This window comes from Hyperoodon ampullatus (assembly GCF_949752795.1).
Source record: "Hyperoodon ampullatus genome assembly, chromosome: 8".
Taxonomy (NCBI): Eukaryota; Metazoa; Chordata; class Mammalia; order Artiodactyla; family Ziphiidae; genus Hyperoodon; species Hyperoodon ampullatus.
In genome coordinates this window covers 8,741,545-8,767,750 of record NC_136921.1, presented here as the reverse complement: position 1 = coordinate 8,767,750, position 26,206 = coordinate 8,741,545, and the positions used below count along the sequence as shown (strand labels likewise).

The following is a 26,206-nucleotide window of genomic DNA, read 5'->3' as shown; positions in this document are numbered from 1 at the left end:
TCCTTGAGTTCCTGGTAGACCTTGGTTATCTCCTAATGTTTAGAGTGGAGGGACTGAAAAGCTGACTGGCAGTTCTGAAGGTGAGGGTCAGGCCTGTAGGCCTAGAGCTCCACTGAGGGTGACCCTGGTGGGCCATCTATTGGGAACCTCTGATTTCAGGAACTTTAGCTCTTTCCCTGTTTTCAGGGCTGGTCATTCTCCTCCAGGAAGTGTCTTCTAATCTGCCTAAAAGGTAACAGTCTGGTTGGCAGTGTTCCGAGAGCCAGGTAGGGGAAGAGGACGGGGGTGGCTCTCTGTCGAGCATTTATCCTGCTTTTAGGCACCACCCCTGCTCCATTTTGGCGTGGCAGCCCTGCTCACCTGTGCCTGCTGTCCTCTGTCCAGAGACCTTTTGTGTTGCCCTCAAAAGAGAGCGCCCCCAGATGTGTGATGGGAGGTGCATGGGAGGACAGCTGTGCAGGAGCAGCGCGGGTGGGACCTAGCTGCTGCTTCCACAGCTTTCATTCCTTCTTCTTGATTTCCCCCCCAGTTCTTGAGACTTTTGAGGATTACGTGACATAAGCTGGGTGATTCCTCATTGCCCGCTTGGCGTTCTTGGGTCTGCTAAGTTTGTTACCATCCTGCATTCCTGATTCCAGTATAGTGTTGTTATGGTTTCTTGTGCTGTCCTCTCTGTCCTTGAGGATTTGTCTCCTTAAAAAATCCATTTACTATAGTTTTAAGGTGGTTTTGGAGGGAGTGAAGTTAGACGAGTGTTGGATCAATTGTTCTACCTGGAAAAACATCAGCAACAGTCATAGCAAATAGTATTGCTTACTTGGTGTCAGTCACCATTCTAAGTGCTTTGAATCATTAATTCTTCTAAATTTGGAAGTCTGAAAAACTTATATTTTTTTGCCAACTCTCAGAAAAAAAATCAGCTGGAAATCAAGACTGAATCACCTCTAATAAGTTCACTCAGAGGAAGAGAACAGCAGACCTGCAGAGGAGACATATGCTTCTCTCTCACTTTTCTTTCACTTCATTACTTTTCCTCTTTTGATATATATATTTTTTTCTTTTTTCTTTTCTCCCACAGAGGAGTGTGCTGCAGCTGCTGCACTCAAAGAGCGAGGTGGTACGGCAGTACATGGCCAGGCTCATCAACGCTTTTGCATCCCTGGCAGAAGGTGAGACGGCAGCTCTCCTTGCCGAGTGAGGGGAAAAAATGAAAAGCTGAGAATTATGTTTTATTTGGCGGACAAAACTGAAGACTTAAGCCCAGACGCAGCATCTTACATAGCTCGGAGGGACTGCTCCGAAGAGGCAAAAGGGGGGAGCCAGGGTATATAGGAGTTTTTGCAGCAAAGGTGAGGTAGACAGAGCATCAAAAGATTACTGCTAAAGAAGACCAGACATCTCAAGTTAAGGAATTCAGCACTTTTCTGTGTACGGGAAGATGCAAGAGTCTGGGCTCACTGAAAGCATTCCTTTGACAGGCACCTCAGCGATCTAGGGCCATATCCTGTGCTTTCCCATCCTGAACCTCTTCAGGGTGCACCGCTGGGGGTGGCTGCAGGGGCTGAGGGCTTGGCAGTGGGCAGCCCGTTGGTCTCCATCCTGAGTTCCCTCAGGGCTCACCGTCCAGAGTGGCTGTAGTGGCTTGACGTCTGCAACATCCTTTGCTTACTGATACGCCAGGCAACATTTTTTTTTTCATTGATACCTTCAAAAAGAAGAGCTAGGTCTTGTGGATGTGTTTTTCCCTGTGAAAACACATTCTTCCCCAAGTTTCTTAGCAATGACATTATTACTGTTTAATGCATCTAAGGTCTTTTGAAAAACTTAGTTGTTGTCATATTGCTGTAATTTATGTCAGAGCAAATTTTGATGGTTTTGGAGTTTATTTTGTTAGCCTTTGGTTTTATTTTGTAAGCTTTCTGGTATTGTAATGTAGTACTTTTTAGATTGCTCTCAAGATAGCAGGTAATGCATTTTTTATCATTTTCTACTTAAGGCCAAATAAGGTTGGTGAAATAAAGTGATCCCAATAAGCACTATACCATGTCTTTCAAAACACTAATCCTTTTAAATCAAGAGGATTTGAAAATTCCCAAAATAACATGCCACCATAATTTAATTCAAAATGGTTTTACAAAATGCCATTACCTCCCATAAATTCTAATTTGTTTGAGCTCTTTTTTTTTTTTTTTTTTTTTGCGGTATGCGGGCCTCTCACTGTTGTGGCCTCTCCCGTTGCAGAGCACAGGCTCTGGACGCACAGGCTCAGCAGCCATGGCTCACGGGCCCAGCCGCTCCGCAGCATGTGGGATCTTCCCGGACCGGGGCACGAACCCGCGTCCCCTGCATCGGCAGGCGGACTCTCAACCACTGCGCCACCAGGGAAGCCCCTGTTTGAGCTCTTTTTAACATGAATAATGGGAGTTTTAAATTGTGACTGTATGACACTCCAAAAGTTTTTTCATTCATTTGTTTGTTCTTCCAGCCATTTGACAAACATTTTATGATAAGCCAGAGTATGTGCCAGGGACCATTCATATAATACGGTTGAACTTTATGTCTGAAATTAATGTCATCTGTATCAAGATACAAGTTCACAACAGGCTAGTGATAGGGTTCCAGGTATGGTTCCTAACTTCTTCTCCAGGCCATGGGTGTGTCCAGAAAGCACTACTGGGCTGCCTCTATTGTTAAGACTAAGGGGTTCATAACACACAGATTCATCACCCCATTTTTCCTTGTGATCTGACTTTTGGGTTCAAGATTTTGGGTAGGGACTTCCCTGACGGTCCAGTGGTTGGGACTTTGCCTTCCAGTGCAGGGGGTGTGAGTTCCATCCCTGGTCAGGGAGCTAAGATCCCACATGCCTCACGGCCAAAAAACCAAAACACAGAACAGAAGCAGTATAGTAACAAATTCAATAAAGACTTTAAAAACAAAAAATGGCCCACATCAAAAAAAATCTTTAAAAAAAAAAAAGATTTTGGGTAAATAAAAGACAGTGCTCCGCACAAGAACACAGTGGTGAATCATGTTTAGATGACAGGAAAAGTGGTTTTCCATTCATTAGATAGTTGATTGAGTAAAACCAACTTGCAGTTGAAATATGCTTTAATAAGTTTTCTAGAACATAAAATTACCCAAACTCTACGTGTGTTATATGCAAAGTTTTCATAGAAAGTGGTTTTGGAGCCTGAACTTAACACAAGATAAATTCTCTCCCTTGATCATCTCTGGTTATATTATTAGGTCGCCGCTACCTTGCCCAGAGCACAAAGGTGCTGCGGATGCTGGAAGAAAGGCTGAGGGAGGAAGACAAGGACGTCATCACCCGAGAGAACGTTCTCGGGGCCTTGCAGAAGTTCAGCCTCAGGTGCTGACCGTGCAGTAGGTCATGGTGGCGCCTGTGAAATCAACTTGGGGGTTTCTTAGCCACTGTTTTGTGCTTATTTGGTCCCAGTGACAATCCAAGATGCAGGTGATATTTTTCAGTGAATGCTTAGAAGAGGTTGGGTGACTTTCTGAAGAAGAGCTGGAAAGCGTATCTCGGATCCACTAAACCATCCTGCTCCTACACTTTAAAGCACTGTTACATTCTCCTAATGACCATTATCTCGTGCTGACCAGGTGCTAGATGCTAGATTGTGTCTCAAGCCACGTGCAAGGTTTGGAGATAAGCACACGAATGCACCCCGATAGAGCCTCCACCTGCAAGTGCTCAGAATTCACTGTGGGAGAGGCACGTGTTAAATGCACAGTCACAGTCGGTGGGGTAGGTTGCTCTGTGGAAGTCAGGGGTGGAGCCTCCTGGTTCCTGGTCCACCCATCTCAGCCACCTGCCCTGTAGTCTCAGCCTGGACCTGGTCATGACTTGGGAGTGCTGCACATTAGAGATTTAAATCTCAGACACCTCTTCTTGAAGCAGATCTGATGTCCTCCCAGAGCCTTTTTTTTTCTAAATTGGCAGCATTATTAAGGTGTATTTTACATACCACAAAATTTACCCATTTTAAGTGTACAATTCAATGATTTTTGGTATATATACCGAGTTGTACAACCATCACCACAGTCTAATTTTAGAACATTTCCATCACCACAGAAAGAAACTTCATGCCTATTTGCAGTCACTTTTCATTCTTATCCCTCGCCCCAGGTAACCACCGCTCTGTTTTCTGTAGATTTACTTGTACTGGTGTGGTCTTTTGTGACTGGCTTCTTTCACTTGGCATAATGTTTTTGAGGCTCATACAAGTCTCATGTGTCAGTACTTTGTTCCTTTGTGTTGCCGAATAACATTGCGTTACGTGGACGGACCACATTTTGTGTATTCATTCATCAGTTGATGATATCTTGGTTGTTTCTACTTTTTGGCTATTACACATAATGCTGCTATGAACATTTGCATACAAGTCTTTGTGTAGATGCCTGTTTTCTTTTCTCCTGGGTAGGTATCTAGGAGTGGAATTGCTGGGTCATATGCTAATTCTTCCAGAATCCATATTCCCTGATGACCACCTGACTTTCTCGTTGACTACTAAGAATTTTAGTACCTTGAGTCCCTAACTTTTTCTGTCAGTCCCTAACTTCTTCTTCCCACCAGATGTGGTTAACATCTGACTGACTCTCACTAATAACCTAAAACCTGAAAAAGGACATATTCTAAGTGTGTATATATTTTGTGGGGGGAAAGCTGTAGGTATGTAGTTCCTACTATTTGCCATGTCTCTGCTGATGAAAATTTCTTGTTCTACCTATATGAATTGAAAGAACTATAAGTAATCTCCAGAGTTACTGCTTCCTCAGATCATAGGAACATGTTTCTGTTTGTTTATAAAGATGATTTAGCTTGATGTTGACTGTATTTGAAAAACTTTTAGAAATTTAATAACTGTAGTTATTATAGTGCTTAGTCCTGTCAGTTCTTAAGGTTGACATGATAACATCCACTGTAACACATTATGATGAGGCATTGGATTTTGTAAGATTTTACACCTGGACCTTGGGTAGAAAATAATTCCATATAAACTGTATTACCCAGGTTACTAAACTACCCTTACTCTATAGAGATCTGAATCAAAGTGGTATATGAGCTGGTCTTCTTTTTTGTGTTTCTTTACTTTTACATAGCTCAGAGTGCCTGAACTACATTATATAGACTAGACTTCAGGTAAAAATCTGTTTGTCAGTGAACCATTTCTATGACTCTGTTTCCTGGGTTAAGTAGACCAAAAGCTATCAATAAATATTTATTAAGTATTTGAAGTAATACGCTGCTAATTCTAAATATTGAAAAGGAAACTTTCAGAGTAGGAAGTCTCCTTACTGCCTTATTTTTCTTTAAACCTTTAATAATATACCTGAAAGGTAAAGAATTTATTGTTGTAGTTTCCGTTGTACAGGTCTAACAGTAAGATATTCGCCAGGGTCCGTAACTTCTGTAAAGTTTCTTTTCTGATAGGCATTCTCACTACTATGTACTGTTGCATGAAAGGCTTCTTGCTAACTCCCTGCAGGCTGTTTCATCCTAGGCGCCCACTGCAGACAGCGATGATTCAAGATGGCCTCATCTTCTGGCTGATTGACGTCTTGGAGGAGCCTGACTGCCTGTCAGACTACACGCTCGAGTACTCGGTGGCCCTGCTCATGAACCTCTGCCTCCGGAGCACAGGTCTCACTTGCCGTCCCCCTGCCCCCAGGCTCTGGAGTACCCACGAGCCTGATGTGGTCTGCCTTTCGTTTCCCTCCCAGAAAACTCAAAACAGAAAAAGAGTGTGAAGCATGTCCAGCTAGGTATAAAGCTATTGAATCCCTAAAGCCAAAATACCACTCTGGCCTTGGAAAGAATAATTTATATATATATATATGTATGTATATATATATATGTATGTATATATATATATATATATATATGCAGTACCCACATTAAGAGGAGATTGAATTCCATTACGTTTTTCTTCATTTTCATTGCATTATTCAAAGGTAGGAAGTGAAGAACTATGATCTGTTTTATCTGAAGACAGAGAATTAAGTTGGTGACAGAGCAGCGACATTAAACCAGGCTTCCTGCTCTTAATCACAGTCGCCTTCCCCACTCCACCTCGTACAGACAGCGATTCCCATGTGACATCTCAGGTCATTTACGTCTTGATCAATAAAGGGAGTGATTTTAGCTTTCCTGCAGGTTCCATCCCACTTAAATGATCTGTTCCCTGGGATGGAAGAAGCTTCGTTGGAGAGGTGCCACGTCCGGCCCATGGCTGACCTCTGTCTGAGAAGGTGTTGAGAAGGTGTTGGGAGAAGGTTACCTGGATAAATAGCTCAGGGGTATTTGTTAGAAGCTCCTTCACCCTCAGACGCCTTGGAATCTGAACCACCTAACTGTGTATTGTTGACTGACTAAATGACTTACTTCTATCTTCTCTTTTAAAAAAATAACATATGCAAATTTCCTAGCTTTAAAACATTTATCAGATTATAATCGGCTTTTCTTAAATATCATCAGTTTATTTGCAGTGATTGTCATGATGTTTGGAATTCCTGAAGTAGCTGGAGGATTTTTTTATTTTTATTTTTTGCTGTGTTGGGTCTTCGTTTCTGTGCGAGGGCTTTCTCTAGTTGTGGCAAGCGGGGGCCACTCTTCATCGCAGTGCGCGGGCCTCTCACTATCACGGCCTCTCTTGTTGCAGAGCACAGGCTCCAGACGTGCTGGCTAAGTAGATGTGGCTCACGGGCCCAGTTGCTCCGCGGCACATGGGATCTTCCCAGACCAGGGCTCGAACCTGTGTCCCCTGCATTGGCAGGCAGATTCCTAGCCACTGCGCCACCAGGGAAGCCCCAGCTGGAGGATTTTTAAGTGATGGCGTGTGCACTTGGGAGGAGAGCATGGCCCTTTGACTCATCGTGCTTTCAGTGTAGTGAACAGCTCTGACCTCCTGAATAATAAGAACCGCTGCCACTTACTGAGCACTGGGAGTGTGCTGCCCTATACTGAGCTGCCGGGACTTCCCTGGCGGTCCAGTGTTTAAGACTCCACGCTTCCAATGCAGGGGGTGCAGGTTCGATCCCTGGTCGGGGAACTAAGGTCCCACATGCCATGGCACTCCGCCAAAAAAAATACAAAAAACAAAAAACTGATGCTCTCTTTCTGTCTCATGCTCCTGTCTCCTTTTCTCATATTGCTTTGGGAAACTTTAGTGTTCACATGCTACTTAATTCTACATAGCCCTTTGAGGTGGACATTATAATCCCCAAGGGACCCCAGAGGACGAAATTGGGCCCCAAGTCGGTGAAGTGACTCACCCAAGGTCACACAGCTTACAGGCAGAGGAGGCAGAGGAGCCAAGGTTCATATTCAAGTCTGCCTGACCTGAAACTGTGCCTCTGAGTTTAGACATGTCCTGTTTTTGTTTTTTTTTGGATTTTTTTGTTTTTGCGGTACGCGGGCCTCTCACTGTTGTGGCCTCTCCCGTTGCGGAGCACAGGCTCCAGATGCGCAGGCTCAGCGGCCATGGCTCACGGGCCCAGCCGCTCCACGGCATGTGGGATCTTCCCAGACCGGGGCACGAACCCGTGTCCCCTGCATCTGCAGGCGGACTCTCAACCACTGCGCCACCAGGGAAGCCCTAGACATGTCCTGTTTTGTTTCTCTCTTTTTCTCCTAAAGGGAAGAACATGTGTGCCAAGGTGGCAGGCCTCGTGCTGAAAGTTCTTTCAGATCTGCTCGGCCATGAAAACCGCGAGGTACCCAGTCAGCGCCGTAAGCCCCGGGCTTAGGGGAGGGTGGCCCGGGGTACTTACTGCACTTGCCCTCTTCCAAGTATTTGTATAAGCTACGTCAGAGCTTTTATCATTTTTAAATTCTGGAACCCAGAGCAGGAGGCTGTTCCCTGGCTTCCCGTTTGTGAGCACAACTGCCGTTCGCTGGCCTGTGCTGCTCCCTCCTGGGGGTTATTTTTTCCTCCTGGTCATCTCCCCCTGCTTCACTCCTCCCGCCATGTTGACACTCCTGTGCTGGGTTTAATATATGTCCATGGACATGTATGTAACCTGGAAATATATTTAATATTATGGGTGTGTTCAATTTGTGTAAATAACATTGCCCTCTAAATCTCATCCTTTTCTTCCATTTTCACTGTGTCTTTAGGACCTTTCTCTGGTGCTTTCTGTATGCCTAGGTCCTTAACTCTCGCTGCTGCACAGCAGCCCCTTGTTGGCAGCCCTCCCGTTTCACTTATCCAGTCCCCCAGGGGTGCCCCGTTTGCTTGCCTTCACCCCTCTGTGCCACAGCCGTCCTCGGCGGACGTGGCCGCACTTCCCCCTCGAGGGCCCAAGCCAGAGCTTCCCTGGGGCCTAGGCACCCATCACTGCTGGCTCACCCCATGTGTCAGTTGGGTCAGAGTCCTGCAGAACTGTTCGCAGGATGGCCGTCCTGGCTTCTGCTCTCATCCATGTGGTGTTCTAGCCAATGGGAGGCAAGCCCTTTTTAAATAAAATAGAGGCCGTCCCTTAAGTGGAATCTGTGTAGTGTGAATTCCAAGTGGCAGGCAGGACGGAGCAGAGGAAGATGGTATAGAGGCCAGACCTTGAAGGGCCCTGTGTCCTGTAGTAAGGAGTTAGGACTTTCCAGGTAGTTTCTACGGAAGGTTTCCGAGGTCAGGGGAGGTATGATTTGGCCCATGCTGTAGAATCTTGGCAATGATGTGATGGTTGGGTTAAAGGGTGAACATAGAAGGCAGAGAGACCCTTTTGGAGATCTCACGTAGCCTAGGTCATGGACGATGATGTCTGAACAAGGACTGTAGCGGCACCTATGGAAAAGAAGGGTTCCCACTAAAGATGGCTTGGAGACCCAACATTGGAGGGTAAGAAGAGAGAGGAATCAGTGACGCCTCCAAAGGTTCTAGCCTGAGTCATCAGGATGACATTAATTCAGCAATGACATGTAACGGGAGTAAACTTTGGGAGAGAATGATGACCTTGGTTTTGAACTCTTCGTTTTAGCTGTTGCCCTGGGGCGTGCCAGTGGAGGTGTCTGTCATTTGGAGACCTGCCTCCTGGAGCTCAGGGAGCTGTGAAGGTGGCAGGGCTCACCTTCCTCGCTAGCCAGGCTGTTCTCAAGGCTAGTGTGTGATGTTTGGGTTGTAGGGTATTTGAGAACCTGAAAATGACTGTTTTTTCTCCCCTTAAAGATACAGCCGTATGTGAATGGAGCGCTGTACAGCATCCTTTCTATTCCATCCATTCGTGAAGAAGCAAGAGCAATGGTAAGAAAACGTGCTGTGGGATTGGTCAGCTTCTGTCAGTGCCACGTTCAGAGGCTATTAGAACAAGGGGTTCCCGACGGGGCCCCAGGGAAGGGCTTCAGATAGCTTCTGAACTCCCTGAAACTGTATCCCAAATACATATTTGCAGTTTTCTGGGGAGAGAGTTTGTCGTTTTTATCAGATTCTCAAGGGATCCCAGCCGACAGGATTAAGAACCACAGTGTCAGAAGTTCCTAGAAGGTTTATTTTCTGGAAAGTTGTAGACATTTTTAAACATTTAAGTGACTCATTTTACTTGGGGGCTTTGGGAATGCTTATGGATTTCATAGTAAGAGAAACTTAGCAAGAAAATGATGAAATGGAGAAAATCATCACCCAAATTCACCTCCAGGCTTCCTGGAGGAATTGTGGCAGTGAGACCTGGGGCAATCAAAACACTCCCCTAACCTGCAGGCATTCCGATAGCAATCAGGTGGAACAGATAAAACTGATAAAACTCTCTGGTTGGAAAAGAGTTAACTGAATATTTAATGTGTTTACTTTAGTGTTTATATTGGAAGCATAAAACAAACCTCAGGTGATTAGCATCTTCTTTTGAGATGACAAACGTTTCTAGATCTAATCAAAACCACTGGAGTTTTGTCCTTTTTCCTTATGACATTTGAAACCGTGTGTGCGTATTAAATGCTTAGAATGAAGGGATTAAATATATTTCCATCGTCAGAACGCAGGCTAAATTCAGTTTGAGACCAATGAGGCATGTTCTTCCACTTGGCTTTGCTTACTTAGAAGAATTACTAAATCTTCTAATGGGTCATCTACAGTTACATCGGCGGTTATGCCAGAGACAAAAACTTATTTAAGATCCATTCTGTGTGGTCACGGTAAACAATGAAACTTAATTGCCTACTGCTTTTAAAGAAAAAAAGAAATCTGCTTTTTCAATATAGAACAGGGGAAGATAAACTTGATTAAATTCTGCATTATGGTCATTCAGGTCAAAGGGAGGAATTGTCAACCAAGGCAGAGAACAAGGAAAAAAACATGTAGGTTGAAGAAAAAGAAAGAACAGAGGTGACATGGAGTCCAAAAGCATGTGGAGAAGGCGGACTTAAGGGCAGGAAAGGGACAGGCACCAAGTGGGGAAAAGAGACTCACTGTTGTCGGACACGAGAGGGGTGGCCCTTAGAGATCATCCAGGCCAGAGAGAAAAGAGATGGAAGAATGGGACAGCCTCAGGGCCCTGTGCAGCAATATCCAGAGGTCTCACACGTCTGTCATTGGAGCCCCAGAAGGAGAGGGGAGAGAGGTAATGGGCAGAAAAAGGGTTGAATAAATAATGATGAAAAACATAAACATAATATAATAAGGCATCTAGGAAATCCCCAAATGTTTGGAAATTAAACAGCACAATTGAATTAGTTTTCTATTGCTGCATAAAAAATTACCCCAAAGTTTAATGGTTTAAAAAAAATTACTGCCTCACAGTTTCTATAGGACAGACGCTGGGGAGCAGATTAGCTGCGTGGTGCTGGCCAAGAGTCTCTCCTTTGATTTTAGTGAAGACTTCAGCCGGGGAGCCGAGGGCACAAGGATCCGCTTCCAAGCTCGCTCTCGTGCTGGCTGTTGTCTGGGGACCTCGTTTCCTGGCCAGGGGACTGCTGCATAGGGCTTCTCTCCACATGGCAGCTGGCTTCTCCCTGAGGGATCCTAGAGAGTCAGAGAGTGAGCAAGACAGCAGCCACAGTCTCCTTTATGACCCAATCCGAGAAGTGGCCACAGGACCGGCTCGGGTGCAGTGTGGGAGGGACGGCCCGGGAACATGCAATCCAGGAGCGGGGTTCGTCTTGGAGCCTGGCTGCCACTCACTTCTAAGTTGCCTCTGGATCGAAGAAGTCGCAAGGGAAATTAGGGCTATTAATCTTTTGACGTATATCACAAATGTTTCCCCAATTTTTCATTGGTCTTTTACTTATGGGGTTTTGGTTATATGACAGCTTTAATTATAGTTAAATCCATTAATATCTTCCTTTATAGTTTCTGACATGTTTCTAGACAGCCTCTGAATTGTTGACTTTGAAAAGAAAACTTAGACCACTTAGATAGAGGTGTAAGTAGCATACGCTTCCCTCTGGCATTTTAACAGGGATCAAAGTCATAAGCAAATGGAGGAAGCTTTTGGACACTTCACCTAAGTAGTTACCTATTTATTTGTAAGAGAGGCCTCTAAAGGAGGATATGGCTTCAACAGAGTTTTTCTAAAACCCTGAGATTTCCTCTCATTTCACTCTTACCCTTGAAGAGGTTTTTAGATTGATAGAGGGTATTACATCCTTTTCCTTTATCATATAACAGTAATAAAGGAAACCAGACAGTGAGGAGAACATCATCCATATTCTCACCACCCTAACATCTGCTCACACGCAAAGCCAGGGAAGAACTGATGTTCAGACCGTGCCGGGTGTGTGTCAGCGCAGTCCTTTTGGAAAGAAGTCCAGCAGTATATGTGAAAAATTATGAAAACCTACATATTTTGGATTCATTCATTTTCCTCTGGTTATTGATGCAGAGGAGAAGAGCTCTGTGCATGACGAGACTCATTTCAATATTTTTATAATAATGAAAAACCAGAACATAAATGTCTGGTAACAGAGGAATTGCTGATGAAATTGTGGTTCTTTTGCTCACAGTATTAGTAGCTATTGAAGATGATAATTAAGAAAAGCAGTATGAGACAGTATGGGAACTTTATTGTGTAATGAGGGATAAAAGCAGAATATGACATTATAATAACTCTGTTTGCAACTGTGTAAAACATTTGTGTGCTTGTGGAAAATGAGAAAGAATACATAAAACTTAGATTAGTACCAAATGCCACTATGGTGGTCATAAAGTAATACCAAAAAAAAAAAAAAAAGAAAAGGAGAAAAAGATACATGCGTGCCCTGAGGCCCATTTGAACTTTAAGAGAACACCAAGGTCTGGGGCCGGAGAGCAGATGCGATCAAGAGGGCCACCCTAATGCTACCCCAAGGCCTCCTGCACCCAGGGCTGGAGTAATTGTTGGCCAGGAGCTCTTCCCTGGGATCGAAACCCCAGCCAAACATTGCGCCCTGGGCTAGAGCAGACCAGATGCTCTGTCAAGGATCTCAAGAGTCTCTGGGAGAACCAGGGAACTGGGCTCAGAAGCCACAAAGCCAGGAGAAATGCCCACACACTCCACGGGGCTGCTCCAGTGATATCCCCCCTGTGCCTTGCACCAATGACCCGGGCCCAGGCTCACGCTGCAATGCCAGAAACTCTGCTCTGCTGTCCCTGAAGGGCGGGATGCCGCCTGCCCAACTGTCACAAGGATGTGTGTTCCCCGTGTGCCTGATTCTTCACATTGCCCACTTCTGAATCAGTCTCACATGGGTGCAATTGATTGGCAGGACCTAGGTCATCTGCCTGCACCCTGGCTGCAGGGAGCCTGGGAATGCTAATATTCTGGCTGCGGCCTTGGGAAATGAACACATTGTAGAGAAGCTCTTTTAAAAGTGTTCATCAGCTACAAATGTAACAGTTGTCCATTACAGTTGGTAAGCCTGTTTGCTGTATTCCATGGCATCCATTATGTGTGGGCCTTTCAAAATTAGTGTGGAGGGCTTCCCTGGTGGCGCAGTGGTTAAGAATCCGCCTGCCAATTCAGGGGGACACGGGTTCAAGCCCTGGTGCAGGAAGATCCCACGTGCCGCGGAGCAACTGGGGGCGTGTGCCACAACTACTGAGCCTGCGCTCTAGAGCCCGTGCTCTGTAACAAGAGAAGCCGCCGCAGTGAGAAACCCGTGCACCGCAACGAAGAGTCGCCCCCGCTTGGCGCAACTAAAGAAAGACTGCATGCAGTAACAAAGACCCAACGCAGCCAGAAATAAATAAATTTATTGAAAAAAAATTAGTGTGGAAATCTTACTGAGAGGATAAATTGATATGGCATTTTTAGAAAGCAATTTGACAATATGTATGAGTCCTCAAAAATATTAGTATTCTTTGCCCAGTAATTCCACTTCTGAAGCTCCATACAAAAACATGAACAAAGATTCATGTATCAATTTGGTAAAGTAGCAGGATACAAAATTAATGCACAGAAATCTCTGGCATTCCTGTACACTAATGATGAAAAATCTGAAAATGAAATCAAGAAAACACTCCCATTTACCATTGCAACAAAAAGAATAAAATATCTAGGAATAAACCTACCTAAGGAGACAAAAGACCTGTATGCAGAAAATTATAAGACACTGATGAAAGAAATTAAAGATGATATAAATAGATGGAGAGATATACCATGCTCCTGGATTGGAAGAATCAATATTGTGAAAATGACTCTACTACCCAAAGCAATCTACAGATTCAATGCAATCCCTATCAAACTACCACTGGCATTTTTCACAGAAGTAGAACAAAAAATTTCAAAATTTGTTTGGAAAAACAAAAGACCCCGAATAGCCAAAGCAATCTTGAGAACGAAAAACGGAGCTGGAGGAATCAGGCTGCCTGACTTCAGACTATACTACAAAGCTACAGTAATTAAGACAGTGTGGTACTGGCATAAAAACAGAAAGATAGATCAGTGGATCAGGATAGAAAGCCCAGAGATAAACCCACGCACATATGGCCAACTTATCTTTGATAAAGGAGGCAGGAATGTACAGTGGAGAAAGGACAGCCTCTTCAATAAGTGGTGCTGGGAAAACTGGACAGGGACATGTAAAAGTATGAGATTAGATCATTCCCTAACACCATACACAAAAATAAGCTCAAAATGGATTAAAGACCTAAATGTAAGGCCAGAAACTATCAAACTCTTAGAGGAAAACATAGGTAGAACACTCTATGACATAAATCACAGCAAGATCCTTTTGGACCCACCTCCTAGAGAAATGGAACTAAAAACAAAGATAAACAAATGGGACCTAATGAAACTTCAAAGCTTTTGCACAGCAAAGGAAACCATAAACAAGACCAAAAGACAACCCTCAGAATGGGAGAAAATATTTGCAAATGAAGCAACTGACAAAGGATTAATCTCCAAAATTTATAAACAGCTCATGCAGCTCAATAGCAAAAAAACAAACAACCCAATCCAAAAATGGGCAGAAGACTTAAATAGGCATTTCTCCAAAGAAGATATACAGACTGCCAACAAACACATGAAAGAATGCTCAACATCATTAATCATTAGAGAAATGCAAATCAAAACTACAATGAGATATCATCTCACACCAGTCAGAATGGCCATCATCAAGAAATCTAGAAACAATAAATGCTGGAGAGGGTGTGGAGAAAAGGGAACACTCTTGCACTGCTGGTGGGAATGTGAATTGGTACAGCCACTATGGAGAACAGTATGGAGGTTCCTTAAAAAACTAAAAATAGAACTACCATATGACCCAGCAATCCCACTACTAGGCATATACCCTGAGAAAACCATAATTCAAAAAGAGACATGTACCAAAATGTTCATTGCAGCTCTATTCACAATAGCCCGGAGCTGGAAACAACCTAAGTGTCCATCATCGGATGAATGGATAAAGAAGATGTGGCACATATATACAATGGAATATTACTCAGCCATAAAAAGAAACGAAACTGAGCTATTTGTAATGAGGTGGATAGACCTAGAGTCTGTCATACAGAGTGAAGTAAGTCAGAAAGAGAAAGACAAATACCGTATGCTAACACATATATATGGAATTTAAAAAAAAAAAAATGTCATGAAGAACCTAGGGGTAAAACGGGAATAAAGACACAGACCTACTTGAGAATGGACTTGAGGATATGGGGAAGGGGAAGGGTAAGCTGTGACAAAGGGAAAGAGAGGCATGGACATATATACACTACCAAACGTAAGGTAGATAGATAGTGGGAAGCAGCCGCAGAGCACAGGGAGATCAGCTCGGTGCTTTGTGACCGCCTGGAGGGGTGGGATGGGGAGGGTGGGAGGGAGGGAGATGCATGAGGGAGGGGATGTGGGAACAGATGTATATGTATGACTGATTCACTTTGTTATAAAGCAGAAACTAATAATTAAAAAAAAACTGTATGTACACAAAAAAACAAAACAAAAAAAAAGATTCATGTATCAGAATATTCATCACAGCATTACTGATCATAGTGGAAAACAGAAAACAACCTAAAGGTTCTCCAAGGCTCTGTCCTAACCCTCTTCTCTTCTCACTCTGGGGCCACGGGGAACCTTGTTTGCTCCCTTGCTTCAGCTACCAGCTCTCTCTTCTGAGCCAGAAACCCCTACCAGACACAGCAAGCACAGTTTCAACCGTTTATTAAGCATCTCCTATGTGCCAGTCTTCAGACTAGATGCTTTTTCTTTTTTTTTTTTTAGGTATAATTATGAACAGTGAAATGCACAAGCCTTACATATACAGTTCAATGCATTTTGACAAATATACATATTTACATAACCAACACCCAATTATATCCTTTAAAAATCTCGTGTTAACTTGAGTTGCCATCCTTATTTTATAGTTGAGGAAAAAGGCTGGGAAGAGTTAAATAATTTGACCAAGGTCACACAGCTAGTTTATGGGGAAATGAGAATTACAATCCAGATTTAACCTTTCTAGAAGGTAATGCTCTGCTTTAGATCATGGGAACTCACCATGTTCAAAACTGCACTGGGCACTTCTTCTTTGATTCGGTTAGAGCTGTTGATTCCAAACTGGCCTACCTAAACAGGAGCTGACTGGCTCAGGTAACTGAGAAGTCCAGGCATAAGCTTCAGGCACAAGCTTCAGGCACAGCTTGATCAGGACTCACACGTCACTTGATCCGTTTCTCTACCAGCGCCTCTGTATTCTGCTCCCTCTGCTTTGGGTTCAACATCAGATACACTTTCCCCTCGTGGGGGTAAGAAGGCCTCATCAGCTCCAACCATACATTCAAGTCCCACAGAAAAGAGGAAGGGGAAATAGACATTTATGGTCAAATCAGTGTCTTACCTCTACATGTCCCTGGAATTCTGTTAGTCAGAATTGACAATTCTGATGTCAGTGTTTTGTAGTAAATGATACACACTGTAATGACTTTATAATTATTTTGATAGAAAAAGAATGATGGCTGTTTAAAAAGAGATTCTATTTCTTCTTTTACTTCTCTGAACATGTGGTTTTACTTTTCAAAGACCATTTTTGGCCCTAAAATCCAGAAGGCAGTGTATAACTACAGGGGAAACATGGGAGAGAAACCACCTCCCCAAACGACATACTGCCAAAGCTAAAAGGAAGACTTACACAGTAAAATTTTACAATAGCTTTTTAAAAAATAAATGTGTTATAATTAGGTCAGATAGCCAACCAAGAATAAAATAATTTCCTTGTGGATTGTAAAAACAACAAAAAGAATGTTTAGAACTGAGCAGAGGATTTTTATTGTGCATATCCCTTCCTCCTGAAAAAAAAAAGTTTTTTTGTTTTTGGGGGTTTTTTTGTTGTTGTTTAAATTTATTTATTTACTCTTGGCTGCATTGGGTCTTCGTTGGGTTGCACGGGCTTCTCATTGCAGTGGCTTCTCTTGTTGTGGAGCACGGGCTCTAGGCTTGAGGGCTTTAGTAGTTGTGGCTCTCGGGCTCTAGAGCACAGGCTCAGTGGTAGCACACGGGCTTAGTTGCTCCCCGGCATGTAGGATCTTCCCGGACCAGGGCTTGAGCCCGTGTACCCCGCATTGGCAGGCAGATTCTTAACCACTGCGCCACCTGGGAAGCCCTGGGTTTTTTTTGATTAGGTGAAACTACTCCATTGAAAAGTAGTTTCCCCCCAAAACTGAAATGTTAACTCTTACTCTCTCCAATCCTTCTAGGGAATGGAAGACATCCTTTGCTGCTTCATCAAAGAAGGCAATGCTGAAATGATCCGCCAGATTGAATTTATCATCAAGCAGCTTAATTCAGGTCTGTTTAATGCAAGAATCTATTATGTATCTTTTGAATCTTTCACATATGCTAGAAAGACACATGGGCTTTCTTAGAGGGGCTTGTCATGTCTTAAGAGTTCATTCAAGAGGCCTTAAGGGAGGTGAGGAGACCCAAGTGAACCCACAAATGGAAGTTCAGCCAGGTAACCAAGGCCACTTTGTCCCATGATCAATAGTCTCTCATCACACTTTTGGCTTATAGTCAACAAAGAGGGTTCAAAAGCAGTTGCAGAAACCCTTTTCTAACTGGAAGTTCTCTTTATGTGGGCCTCCCCCCCTCCTAATTATTTCCCCCAGACCACTATGGTGGCTGTCCCCGGGTCCGAGGGTCAGATAATGAAAACAGATGCCAATCTTTCTGGCACCACCATGGAAAAGGCCCTCGTCCTCCCACGTTCATTCACTCCAGAAGAATTCATGTTGCCAACCAGCAACGTGGGAGGATATGATCCCCTTTCTTCCATTACTGTGACCACCCACATCCCATAATAAGCAGGAAAGGAAGGTAAAGGAAGCCTTGGATGGGACCGGGTGGTGGGGACGCTCTTAGCTCTTTCTGTGGCCCCCTGATGCCTTGATCCTGACTTGTACACAAGCCAGAGGCACCTGGCACTGCCAGCATCCAGGGTCAAGTTTGTCACTTACGTCTTTCTGCATGCCCTTGTCCACATCACTGAAAGTCCAAGTGCACAGATTCTGTTCCTCACACGAACGCAGGTAAAAAATGAATCTCCTGATCTCTAATTCCAAGGCAGCAGCTTGACCAAGGCCGAGCAAAAGGGAAATGCCTGAAGCCCTTCACTGGAGGAAGCCCACAGGTGGCTCTCCCAGCTCCTGGTTCACAGCTGGGGCTGCACAGGGCAGTCACCTGGGGAGATTTGAAAACCCCCAAGGTAGCACCCCATGCCAATTAAATCAGAATCTCTGGAGGAGCCCCAGGTACGAATAGTGCTTAAAACTCCCAGGTGATTCCAGTGTGCAGCCCTGCCTCGGGGGAACACAGACATGGAGAGGCGGAAGGCGGGGGTTAGAGGGCTCCCCATCAACAGGAGGCGGCCAGGAGAGCAGCCGGTGAGGTTAAGCCTTGGCTGCCTTCAGGCTGGGGGCCCATTTCCACTTGAATGTCCTCCCCTTTGGTTTTTATGGAGCAAGTATAATTCATCCCAGATTCAGGTGGGGAAGGAACAGATTTGTATTTTCTGCAGCAACTGCATTTCTGACTTTGCACTTGCATTCTGCTAGGCGGGCATATTGAAAAAAATAATAAAAGGAAATAAAACCTAACCTTAGTCCTGGCCGAGGTTACTCCCTAACCTTCTCTATGTAGACCACAGTTTGGGAAGGCAGGGGAATGCTGGGAAGAGTTGTCGCCTATCTGCTCTGAGGTCACTAGCTATGCCGAGACCTCCCTCCCAGGCCAGGAGTCCTCTGCAGCGTCAGGGTCAGGTTTGGGTTGGGAACCTTCTTCAAGGCTGACTCTGTTTCAGTCAGTCTGTCAAGACACACTCACCTCTATTTCCTTGTCAGTCTTCCCTCCTCCCAGGCAGCCGGAAAGCAGTGTGACTTGTCTCTCTGGCCAAGAAAACATCTCTTCCTCTTACATAAAGCTGGCCCTTGGACCAGCACACTAACGAATGTGAGGACGAGGAGTCAGTCTACGTTTCTGTAAGGGATGTGCTTTAGCAAGAAGTTGTCCTGCACAGAGCCAAAGCCTTACAACCTTGTGTATTCAGGACAGACTTGGGTTCTACCTGCTCAGCTCCAGAAGTTCCAGCGTAAATGGAGTGCCTACAGTAGTTCTTTTTCATTTCAAGCACAGAAGCTGTTCTGTATCCATAGGACGGTGGCAGGACTCCAGAGACGATTACCCAGGAGTCGGCTCCTTTGAAGCAAAATTAGAAAGTCATTGAATATTTAGGTGGAGGACCAGATACATACACATAAATACCTTAGGATACCTGTCAACAGCCATCAAGTCAAAATGAATCTACACGCATCATGCTTAAACCTAGAGGAGGGAGAGCTGGAGAGTTTCCATCCAGTCCAGTCTTCATCCTCAAGGGGAAATTGATAGCCGAGTGTGCGTTATGAGTCATTTACTAGTTTAAGATAGGTGAATCTTAAACTAGTAAAACTAGTATTAGATTTTACAATCTTTAAAGTATCGACTTTCTTGTTTTATTTTAGTGAACACGAAAACATGTACATGGGTTTTCATAATTCAAGTCCATCTCAATCCTCTAGCACCCTTTTTCTAGTGGAGTTTTAAGGTCCTCAAGTACAAAAATTCCCATGTATTTTAGAACTCTAACCCCGCAGGAGGGGAAGGACTGCTCTGGCGAAGCCTAAGGGGAACTCCCGGCCTGGTGATGTGACAAGTGGAAGTGAATGGCCAGCAGCAGCAGGGAGTTTTGTCCGTGACTCCAGCGCTCAGCAACGGAGACCGGCAGATACCAGCCGGTCACCAAAGAGAGGACAGGGCGACCTGACTGGTCACTGGGCAGAGCAAGGTGGAGCCGGCTTCCCTGGAGGGCCCTCAGGAAAGAAGGGATGCTGGTAACTCAAGCGCCCTGTTGTTGGGCCCACAGCCCAGGGAGCAGTGTGGGAAGCAGGGCTCGTGTCCTCGTCCTCCCGGAGAGGAGGAGCTGAGGCTTGTAAGGGACTTGAGTTCACAGGACTGCACATTGTTCCTAAAGTAGGTTGAGTCTGAGCCCCAGGCTCAGGGGAGGGGGCAGTGTGGCTAGACTAGCCTGTGGCCTCATGAAATATCTGAGATTCAAAAAAAAAAAAAAAAAAAGGCCTTTCCATATTTGAAGAAGAAAGGTTTAATTTACAGTTGGTAAATATAGCAGCCTCCCCACTGTGAAAGCCACGTACCGAAGGTGGGAAGGAGCAGTGCTGTTCAGGGGCTGGGAGGGCATAGAAGTTGGGTAATCAAGCTTCCACCCAGATGCAGGTGACACAACAGCCTCCAGTATGCAAAGTAGCTTCCGGGACAACGGCACAGCCCACAGTAGGCATGCGAGCCCTGTGAGTGTCCTGCTGGCTTCGGTCCAGCCGGGTCAGTGGAGTCCTTCCCTTCAGCATGGGGGCTGCGTCGAGGACAACGGGAGTCCTGGCGTTTCTCCGGATTCCCTTCTAGGAAATGGTTTTGGGGTTTGGTTAAGTCTAGGTGCACCTACCGCCCTCCTAAGTGTGCTGGACAGTCTCTTCAGCGCCTTTGTTTCCTTCTGGCCTCCTATTTCCTGTTTGATTTCCTTTCCTCTTCTCTCCGGCTTTCTTTACTTCCATGTCGTCTGTTCAAGAAATGAGTGGTAATAAGGAAGGTGCTGAGTAGGTCAGCTGCTCTGGCCCCGGGGACTCACAGGCTTCGTTTACCTGTCTCTGCAGCAGCTAAAGGATTTTGTTGACCAAGGCTCCCAACTGTGGTTGCAGTATTCATTGATTTTTTTCTTTGTAGAAGAGCTACTGGACGGTGTTCTTGAATCTGATGATGATGAAGATGAAGATGATGAAGTAAGTTGGAGGCTCTTGACACCACATTGAAAACTCGGGCCAACTATTCTGAGTCTCTTCCTTGCCTTGGAAAGTTAGTCCAGAAACGGAGCTTTCAGTCCCTGCTACGTTACTTCTCACAATTCTATGGGTCGGCTAGAGCTCAGCTGGGTGGTTTCCTGCTGGTCTCTCTTGGGGTGTCAGTGGCTCTTCTCCACGTCTGAGCTGGCATCGCGTCCACCACAGCCCCTCTCCGCGTGGCCTCTAATCACTCAGCGGTCCATCCCGGACTGCCTTATTGGTTGGGGGCCGGGCTCCAAGGGGAAAGAAGTGAAAGCTTCCTCAGAACATCACTTATGCTGCGTTCTGCTCCGGGCATGTGCCAAGACCAGCCCAGACCGGGGGCAGGGGGCGGGGGCAGTTAGACTCCACCCACACGTGGCTGCAGGGTGGGAGGACTTGCGGGTGGCATGTCTGGAGACTGTTGGCCGCACCTCGGTGGGCTTGGTGCAGCCAGCATGGAGAGGCCACACTCGGCGGCGCTTGGGTTGATGGGAGGCTGAAAGATGACAGGTCTTCAGCTGAGTCTTTTGCTCTGAAGGGGTGTGAGCCTCCCCTGTCTTCCTCGTGGGTGTGAACGTTGGGCCTGGAGGCTTCCTGGGAGAATCTCCAGGGTGGGAGTCCGGGGCGTGGTTCAGAGCTGGCAGAACCTACCACTTCACCCTGTCATTTGCATTCCTGTGGTGTGGGTTACCTCAGCTGTGAAAAATCTGCTTACCTGGTTTTTAAGAGCGTGAAGGTTCAGAAGGAGGGCGTCTGAGTGAGTCCTGTGAGGTAGGTGGTGTAGAGAATGGTGACTCATGGGCTGTAAATGGATTTTCACATGACAAGCTATTTCATTATTTTTCCTTCAGACCTAAAAAACCCATACATGGCTGTCCTCTCTTGTTCTCTGTGGTCATAAGTGATTTGCATTCCCTCTATTTTGTGGGGAACATTTATTCCTGAAGTGAACGCTGGAAGATCAGTTGTTCTTTGGAGTTGTGGTCTGTCCATGTAAAAGGTGTGTAGAAGCCAGGTTTTTGTTCATTGATGGCATCAGTTAGGGGAGACAGTTCATTTAAGAGCCCTCCACCAACGAGGACGGCTCCACCAATGAGGACAGATCTGTGAGTGATGGTCCCTCTGCAGACAGCCTCCCGCCTGCCATTTTCCTAATGGGCTGTAGGTGGCGCCAGCGGGTACCCCTGCTCCCTGCAGCTCTGGACTTCCAGAACTGGCCAGCACCTTCTCCAGGCCCCTTCCTCTACAAAGGTGGATCCAGAGAAGGGAGGAGGCCAGCCTAAGGTCACACAGAGCTGATGGCAGTAAAATCTGGTTTAGAACAGGGATCAGCAGACTTTCTCTATAAAGAGGAAGCTAGTAAATATTTTAGGCTTTGCCGGCCACACCGTCAGTTTCATCCACCCAGATCCACCCGTTGTAACACAAGGTAGCCATGGACAATACATGAATGGTTGAACGTGGCTGTGTTGCCATAAACCTTTTTTTCTTTTTAATGTGTCCTGAAGTTTGAATTTCATATGATTTTTATGTGTCATGAAAATTTTTTTTCAAACATTTAAAAATGTGAAAATCCTTCTTAGATTACTGGCCTAATGGCCACAGGCCATTGTTTGCCAACCCTGGAAAGAACCCAGCTCCCTGACTCACTGGCCTTCTCAGGACTGTGAAAAGACACCGCCTGTGTGTCTCGCCCTTCAGCACTGTTTTATATTATACTTTGAGTTAATATCTTAATTATTTAATTCCAATAACTTTTTGTCCAAAAAAAGCTCCCCTCATGATCTGTTTTTCCCCCCTATCTGTTATCACTGTGGGGTGGTTTTATTTTATTGCGATTAACCCCTTTGTTTTTGTACTGCAAGGGAAAATTCATCTGGTTCAGCTGTTAATGATGGGAATTCAACTTCTGGAAATTTCCCTGTGGAAGTTATAGTCGACTATAACTACAGTTATAGTCTATGGTAAATGAAGGAATATAGACATCTTTTAATTTTCTGGACTTTTTGCTACTCTATGCAGATTTTTATTTTAAGAAGCTAGTGTTTGAAAATATTTGTTGTGATAACTAGAATTTTCAGAAGATTCTTGAAAGGGTTTAGCTGGAAAATTATAAGGAAAGGACCTGTCATTTGGAGCCAAAACTTGACTTTCTGTGATCAGCTCAGGTCGGCAGGTTCTGGGCTCTCCCTCTGTCATGGTCCTGACGCGTACTGTGGAGGACTAGCCAGGACGACCTGGGAAGGAGCCAGCAGGTCTCTACTTTACTCAGCTTTCCCCAAGGCCAGGTGTTACTTTTTGAACTGGGGGCGGGAGTGGGGGGAGGTGAAAGATGCTTAGACTACAGGAAAATCTCCAAAAATCAGTTGTGCAAGTCACACTGTTGTTGGAATGTGGCTGTCACTTCCCAAGGTGACAACTTTGAAGGAGACAGCAAAATTATTTAAACCCAAAACGCAGATAACGAAGCCACTGTTTGCAGTTAGCTGCTTAGTGCCACTAAAGGTAAAATGGCTCTAGGAGGGGCCAGAGGCCAGGGTAAATTATGGCTGCCTTGCCTTACATTGAGCTGAAATCTGTGCCCTTGCAACTTTGGCCACTGGTCCTGCTCTGCTGGAGACTCTCAAGGATCCCCAGATGCAAAATCTGATTTTTCCCTCTAATTTGTAAAAATGTAATGACTTGTCCTGATGTATTAACACTTATTTAGTTATGCCTGAATATATATACATACACATACCAACATAAAAAGTTAACTAGAGTTAGTTTTTTTCTGACTTGTAGGCTGTCTAAGATATAACGTCAGATGGAAAAAGGAAATTGCAAAGTAACATGAGCAGTATGACTCAATTTCAAAAAACAGACTTATAAACACACATCCCGATGAATTATATACCTGCTTATATATACATAGCAGAAAGGTGTGGAAAGTTACACCCTCTTAGTTGACATCAGCAATTCCCTGGGTGAAGTCTAGGGATGAGGAAGTGTGGCTGAGAGGTGAAGAAAGGCCTGGATCTGCAGGGCCCAGAGCTGCAGACTCACCACATGAGGCGAGAAGTAAGAAGGGCACGCTGGATGTAGTGGACGGAGGTTGGCTGCTGAGCATTTTTGAAGACTAATGAGGCAAAAGCCAGACTGAGTAGTTGAGGAGCAGGTGGGAAGTAAGAGAATGGAGCTAATAAGTACATACAGCTCTTCCCACAGATTTGGCTATGAGCAGGGGAAGAGAGTCGGATGGTGGCTAAATGGGGCATTTTTGTTTTGTTTTCATTTGGGAGATACCTAAGCATGTTAAAATGCTGTTTGGGAAGGATCCAGTTGGGCGGGAAAGGTTGAACATTCAAAGCAGGAGGAGAGAGAGAGGACGGCCTCTCAGAAGGACAGGTGTTTTCATTATTTTCTAAATTGCTTCTTATACTCTTCTTGGACCATTTAAAGCTCCAGAGGAAAAAAAACTATCACTAGATAAGCTTGGACAGTACCTAGGAGAGAATGGACAAATGACAACAACAATTTAAGGGTTCCAACGCATCTCACCTAGTGCTTTGAAGAAATGTGTTATTATCTAATACAGTTTATTTTTATATTAAACGTAGATAATATGTTCCCAAAGGGTCAATGGTGAATCACAAGGAGTCCTGATTCCAGTATTCTCACCACCAATAGCTCACGTTTTCTTACAGTTTGAGGCGAGTTCCTTGTGTCTAGCTCATAAGTGCCTTTGTAAGTGGAGATGAAAGGCCTTTCTGTGCTATTCCAGAAGATTGATTTTAAGACAAATATTCTCCCCTCTTAACAAAATAGGTTTAAAGGCTGGGTTAGATCAACGATGGACATTTACTTACTGGTGGCCATAAAAGTGACAATCATGTGCTCGGCAGTTCCTTTCTCCATAGACTTCTGAAATCTAAGAGCCATTCACTTGCTTATTCAACAAATATTTGAGGACCTTAAAATAACATTATTCTAGGAAATAATGGGGAAGGGATCCAAAAGAAATTTAAGAGTATCTATGGTTTAAAATGACTCTAAGAGTTTAAAATCTAGATAGGTGAGGTAATAAAGACCCTGATAAGAGTTTGTGTAGCATCACCACGTGCCAGGCACTGTTCTAGGCACCTTACATGTACTATTTATCCACTTATTCCTCACAAGAACCTGGTGATAGTGCTGTTATTGTTCCATTTCACAGACAGGGAAACAGAGAAAATATGTCACTTGCCGAGTTCACGCAGCTGATAATTAAGTGATGCAGCCAGGAACCAAACCCAGGTGGTCTGACTTGTCCACACTGTTAACCACTACATGATTTTGTCTCTTGCGAGACATATATAAACACATATACAAACAGTTAACAAATAATAGAAAATAAACATGCGCTCATAGGTCCGTGAATGTGATAGAAACAAGAAGTGCTGCAGAAATTCCGAGTACTCAGAGAAAACTGGAAAGTGGCTGTTTTGACAGCACTTTGCCTCACCGAGGGTGAAAGGTGAGTGGATTGGATTGCTGAAAGAAGGATGTGGTCAGGAAAGCAGGAAAGGCATCTTCTAGAGGAGGCAGCATGAGCTTTGTCCTTTGCTTCTCCCCGACCCACAGTGATGCCCCCACGAAACCCATATTAACAACCTAGCATGCATATGTGCTTTCATACTTTTCTTATAAGGTACACAAACATATGTACCATAGTCCTGGATGTTTTTGTCAGTATTTGTTTTACAAAATAACACACAGATGCAAACACACACATCCTCAGTGTTGCCTTTTACCCCTCTTAATATCTTCTGGAAATCCCTCTGAATCAACCAGCATAGCAGTTGGGATTCCTTTTAATGCTGTGCATGTGCAGTTTTCCCGATTTTTGCTACTTCAGACAATGCTGCAGTAAACATCTTTGCAAATACATCCTTATTTAGTGGTGCTTTTACTAACATGGGCTTTTGTTGCTGGGTTGAAGTGTATGTGTGTTTTAATGTTAATACATTTTTCTAGACTGCTTTTTAGCAAGGCTGTAACAATTCAGATTTCACTAGCAGAGCAGGAGAGGAGCCTTTCCCTCCATCTCCACCAGCGATAGGTGTCATTACTCTTGATTTTTGCCAATCTAATGGTGGTAAAGTGGATCTCATTGTTATTTTAATTTTGCATCTCCATTGAGTAGTGAGTTTGAGTGTCTTTATTTGATTGGATATTTGGATTTGCTATGCTGTAATTTCACATTCCTATCCTTTCTCTATTTTTAAAATTGCATTTGTCTTTCCATGTCGGTTCATATGAATTCTCTGTATATTATAGATATTGATCCTTTTTCACCTTAATTGCAACTATTTTAAAGATGCATCTTTTATTTACTGACATATTTTTATAACTTCTTTTGTCATAATTTTTTTTTTTTTTTTTTTTTTTTTTGCGGT

The 26,206-nt window shown here is 44.5% G+C and overlaps 1 protein-coding gene across 1 annotated transcript in view; it reads left to right on the top strand.

The window, feature by feature from the left end:
* ARMC9 (armadillo repeat containing 9) overlaps positions 1 to 26,206 on the top strand; it is a gene marked incomplete at its 3' end in the record, with an annotated part of 143,076 nt that overhangs the window by 55,000 nt on the left and 61,870 nt on the right. The window contains exons 13-19 of the mRNA XM_079710378.1: positions 1,079 to 1,169; positions 3,250 to 3,373; positions 5,529 to 5,668; positions 7,664 to 7,740; positions 9,189 to 9,263; positions 17,118 to 17,208; positions 20,692 to 20,747. Coding sequence (XP_079566504.1) covers positions 1,079 to 1,169; positions 3,250 to 3,373; positions 5,529 to 5,668; positions 7,664 to 7,740; positions 9,189 to 9,263; positions 17,118 to 17,208; positions 20,692 to 20,747 — 654 coding nt within the window. The remainder of the gene's footprint in view (positions 1 to 1,078; positions 1,170 to 3,249; positions 3,374 to 5,528; positions 5,669 to 7,663; positions 7,741 to 9,188; positions 9,264 to 17,117; positions 17,209 to 20,691; positions 20,748 to 26,206) is intronic.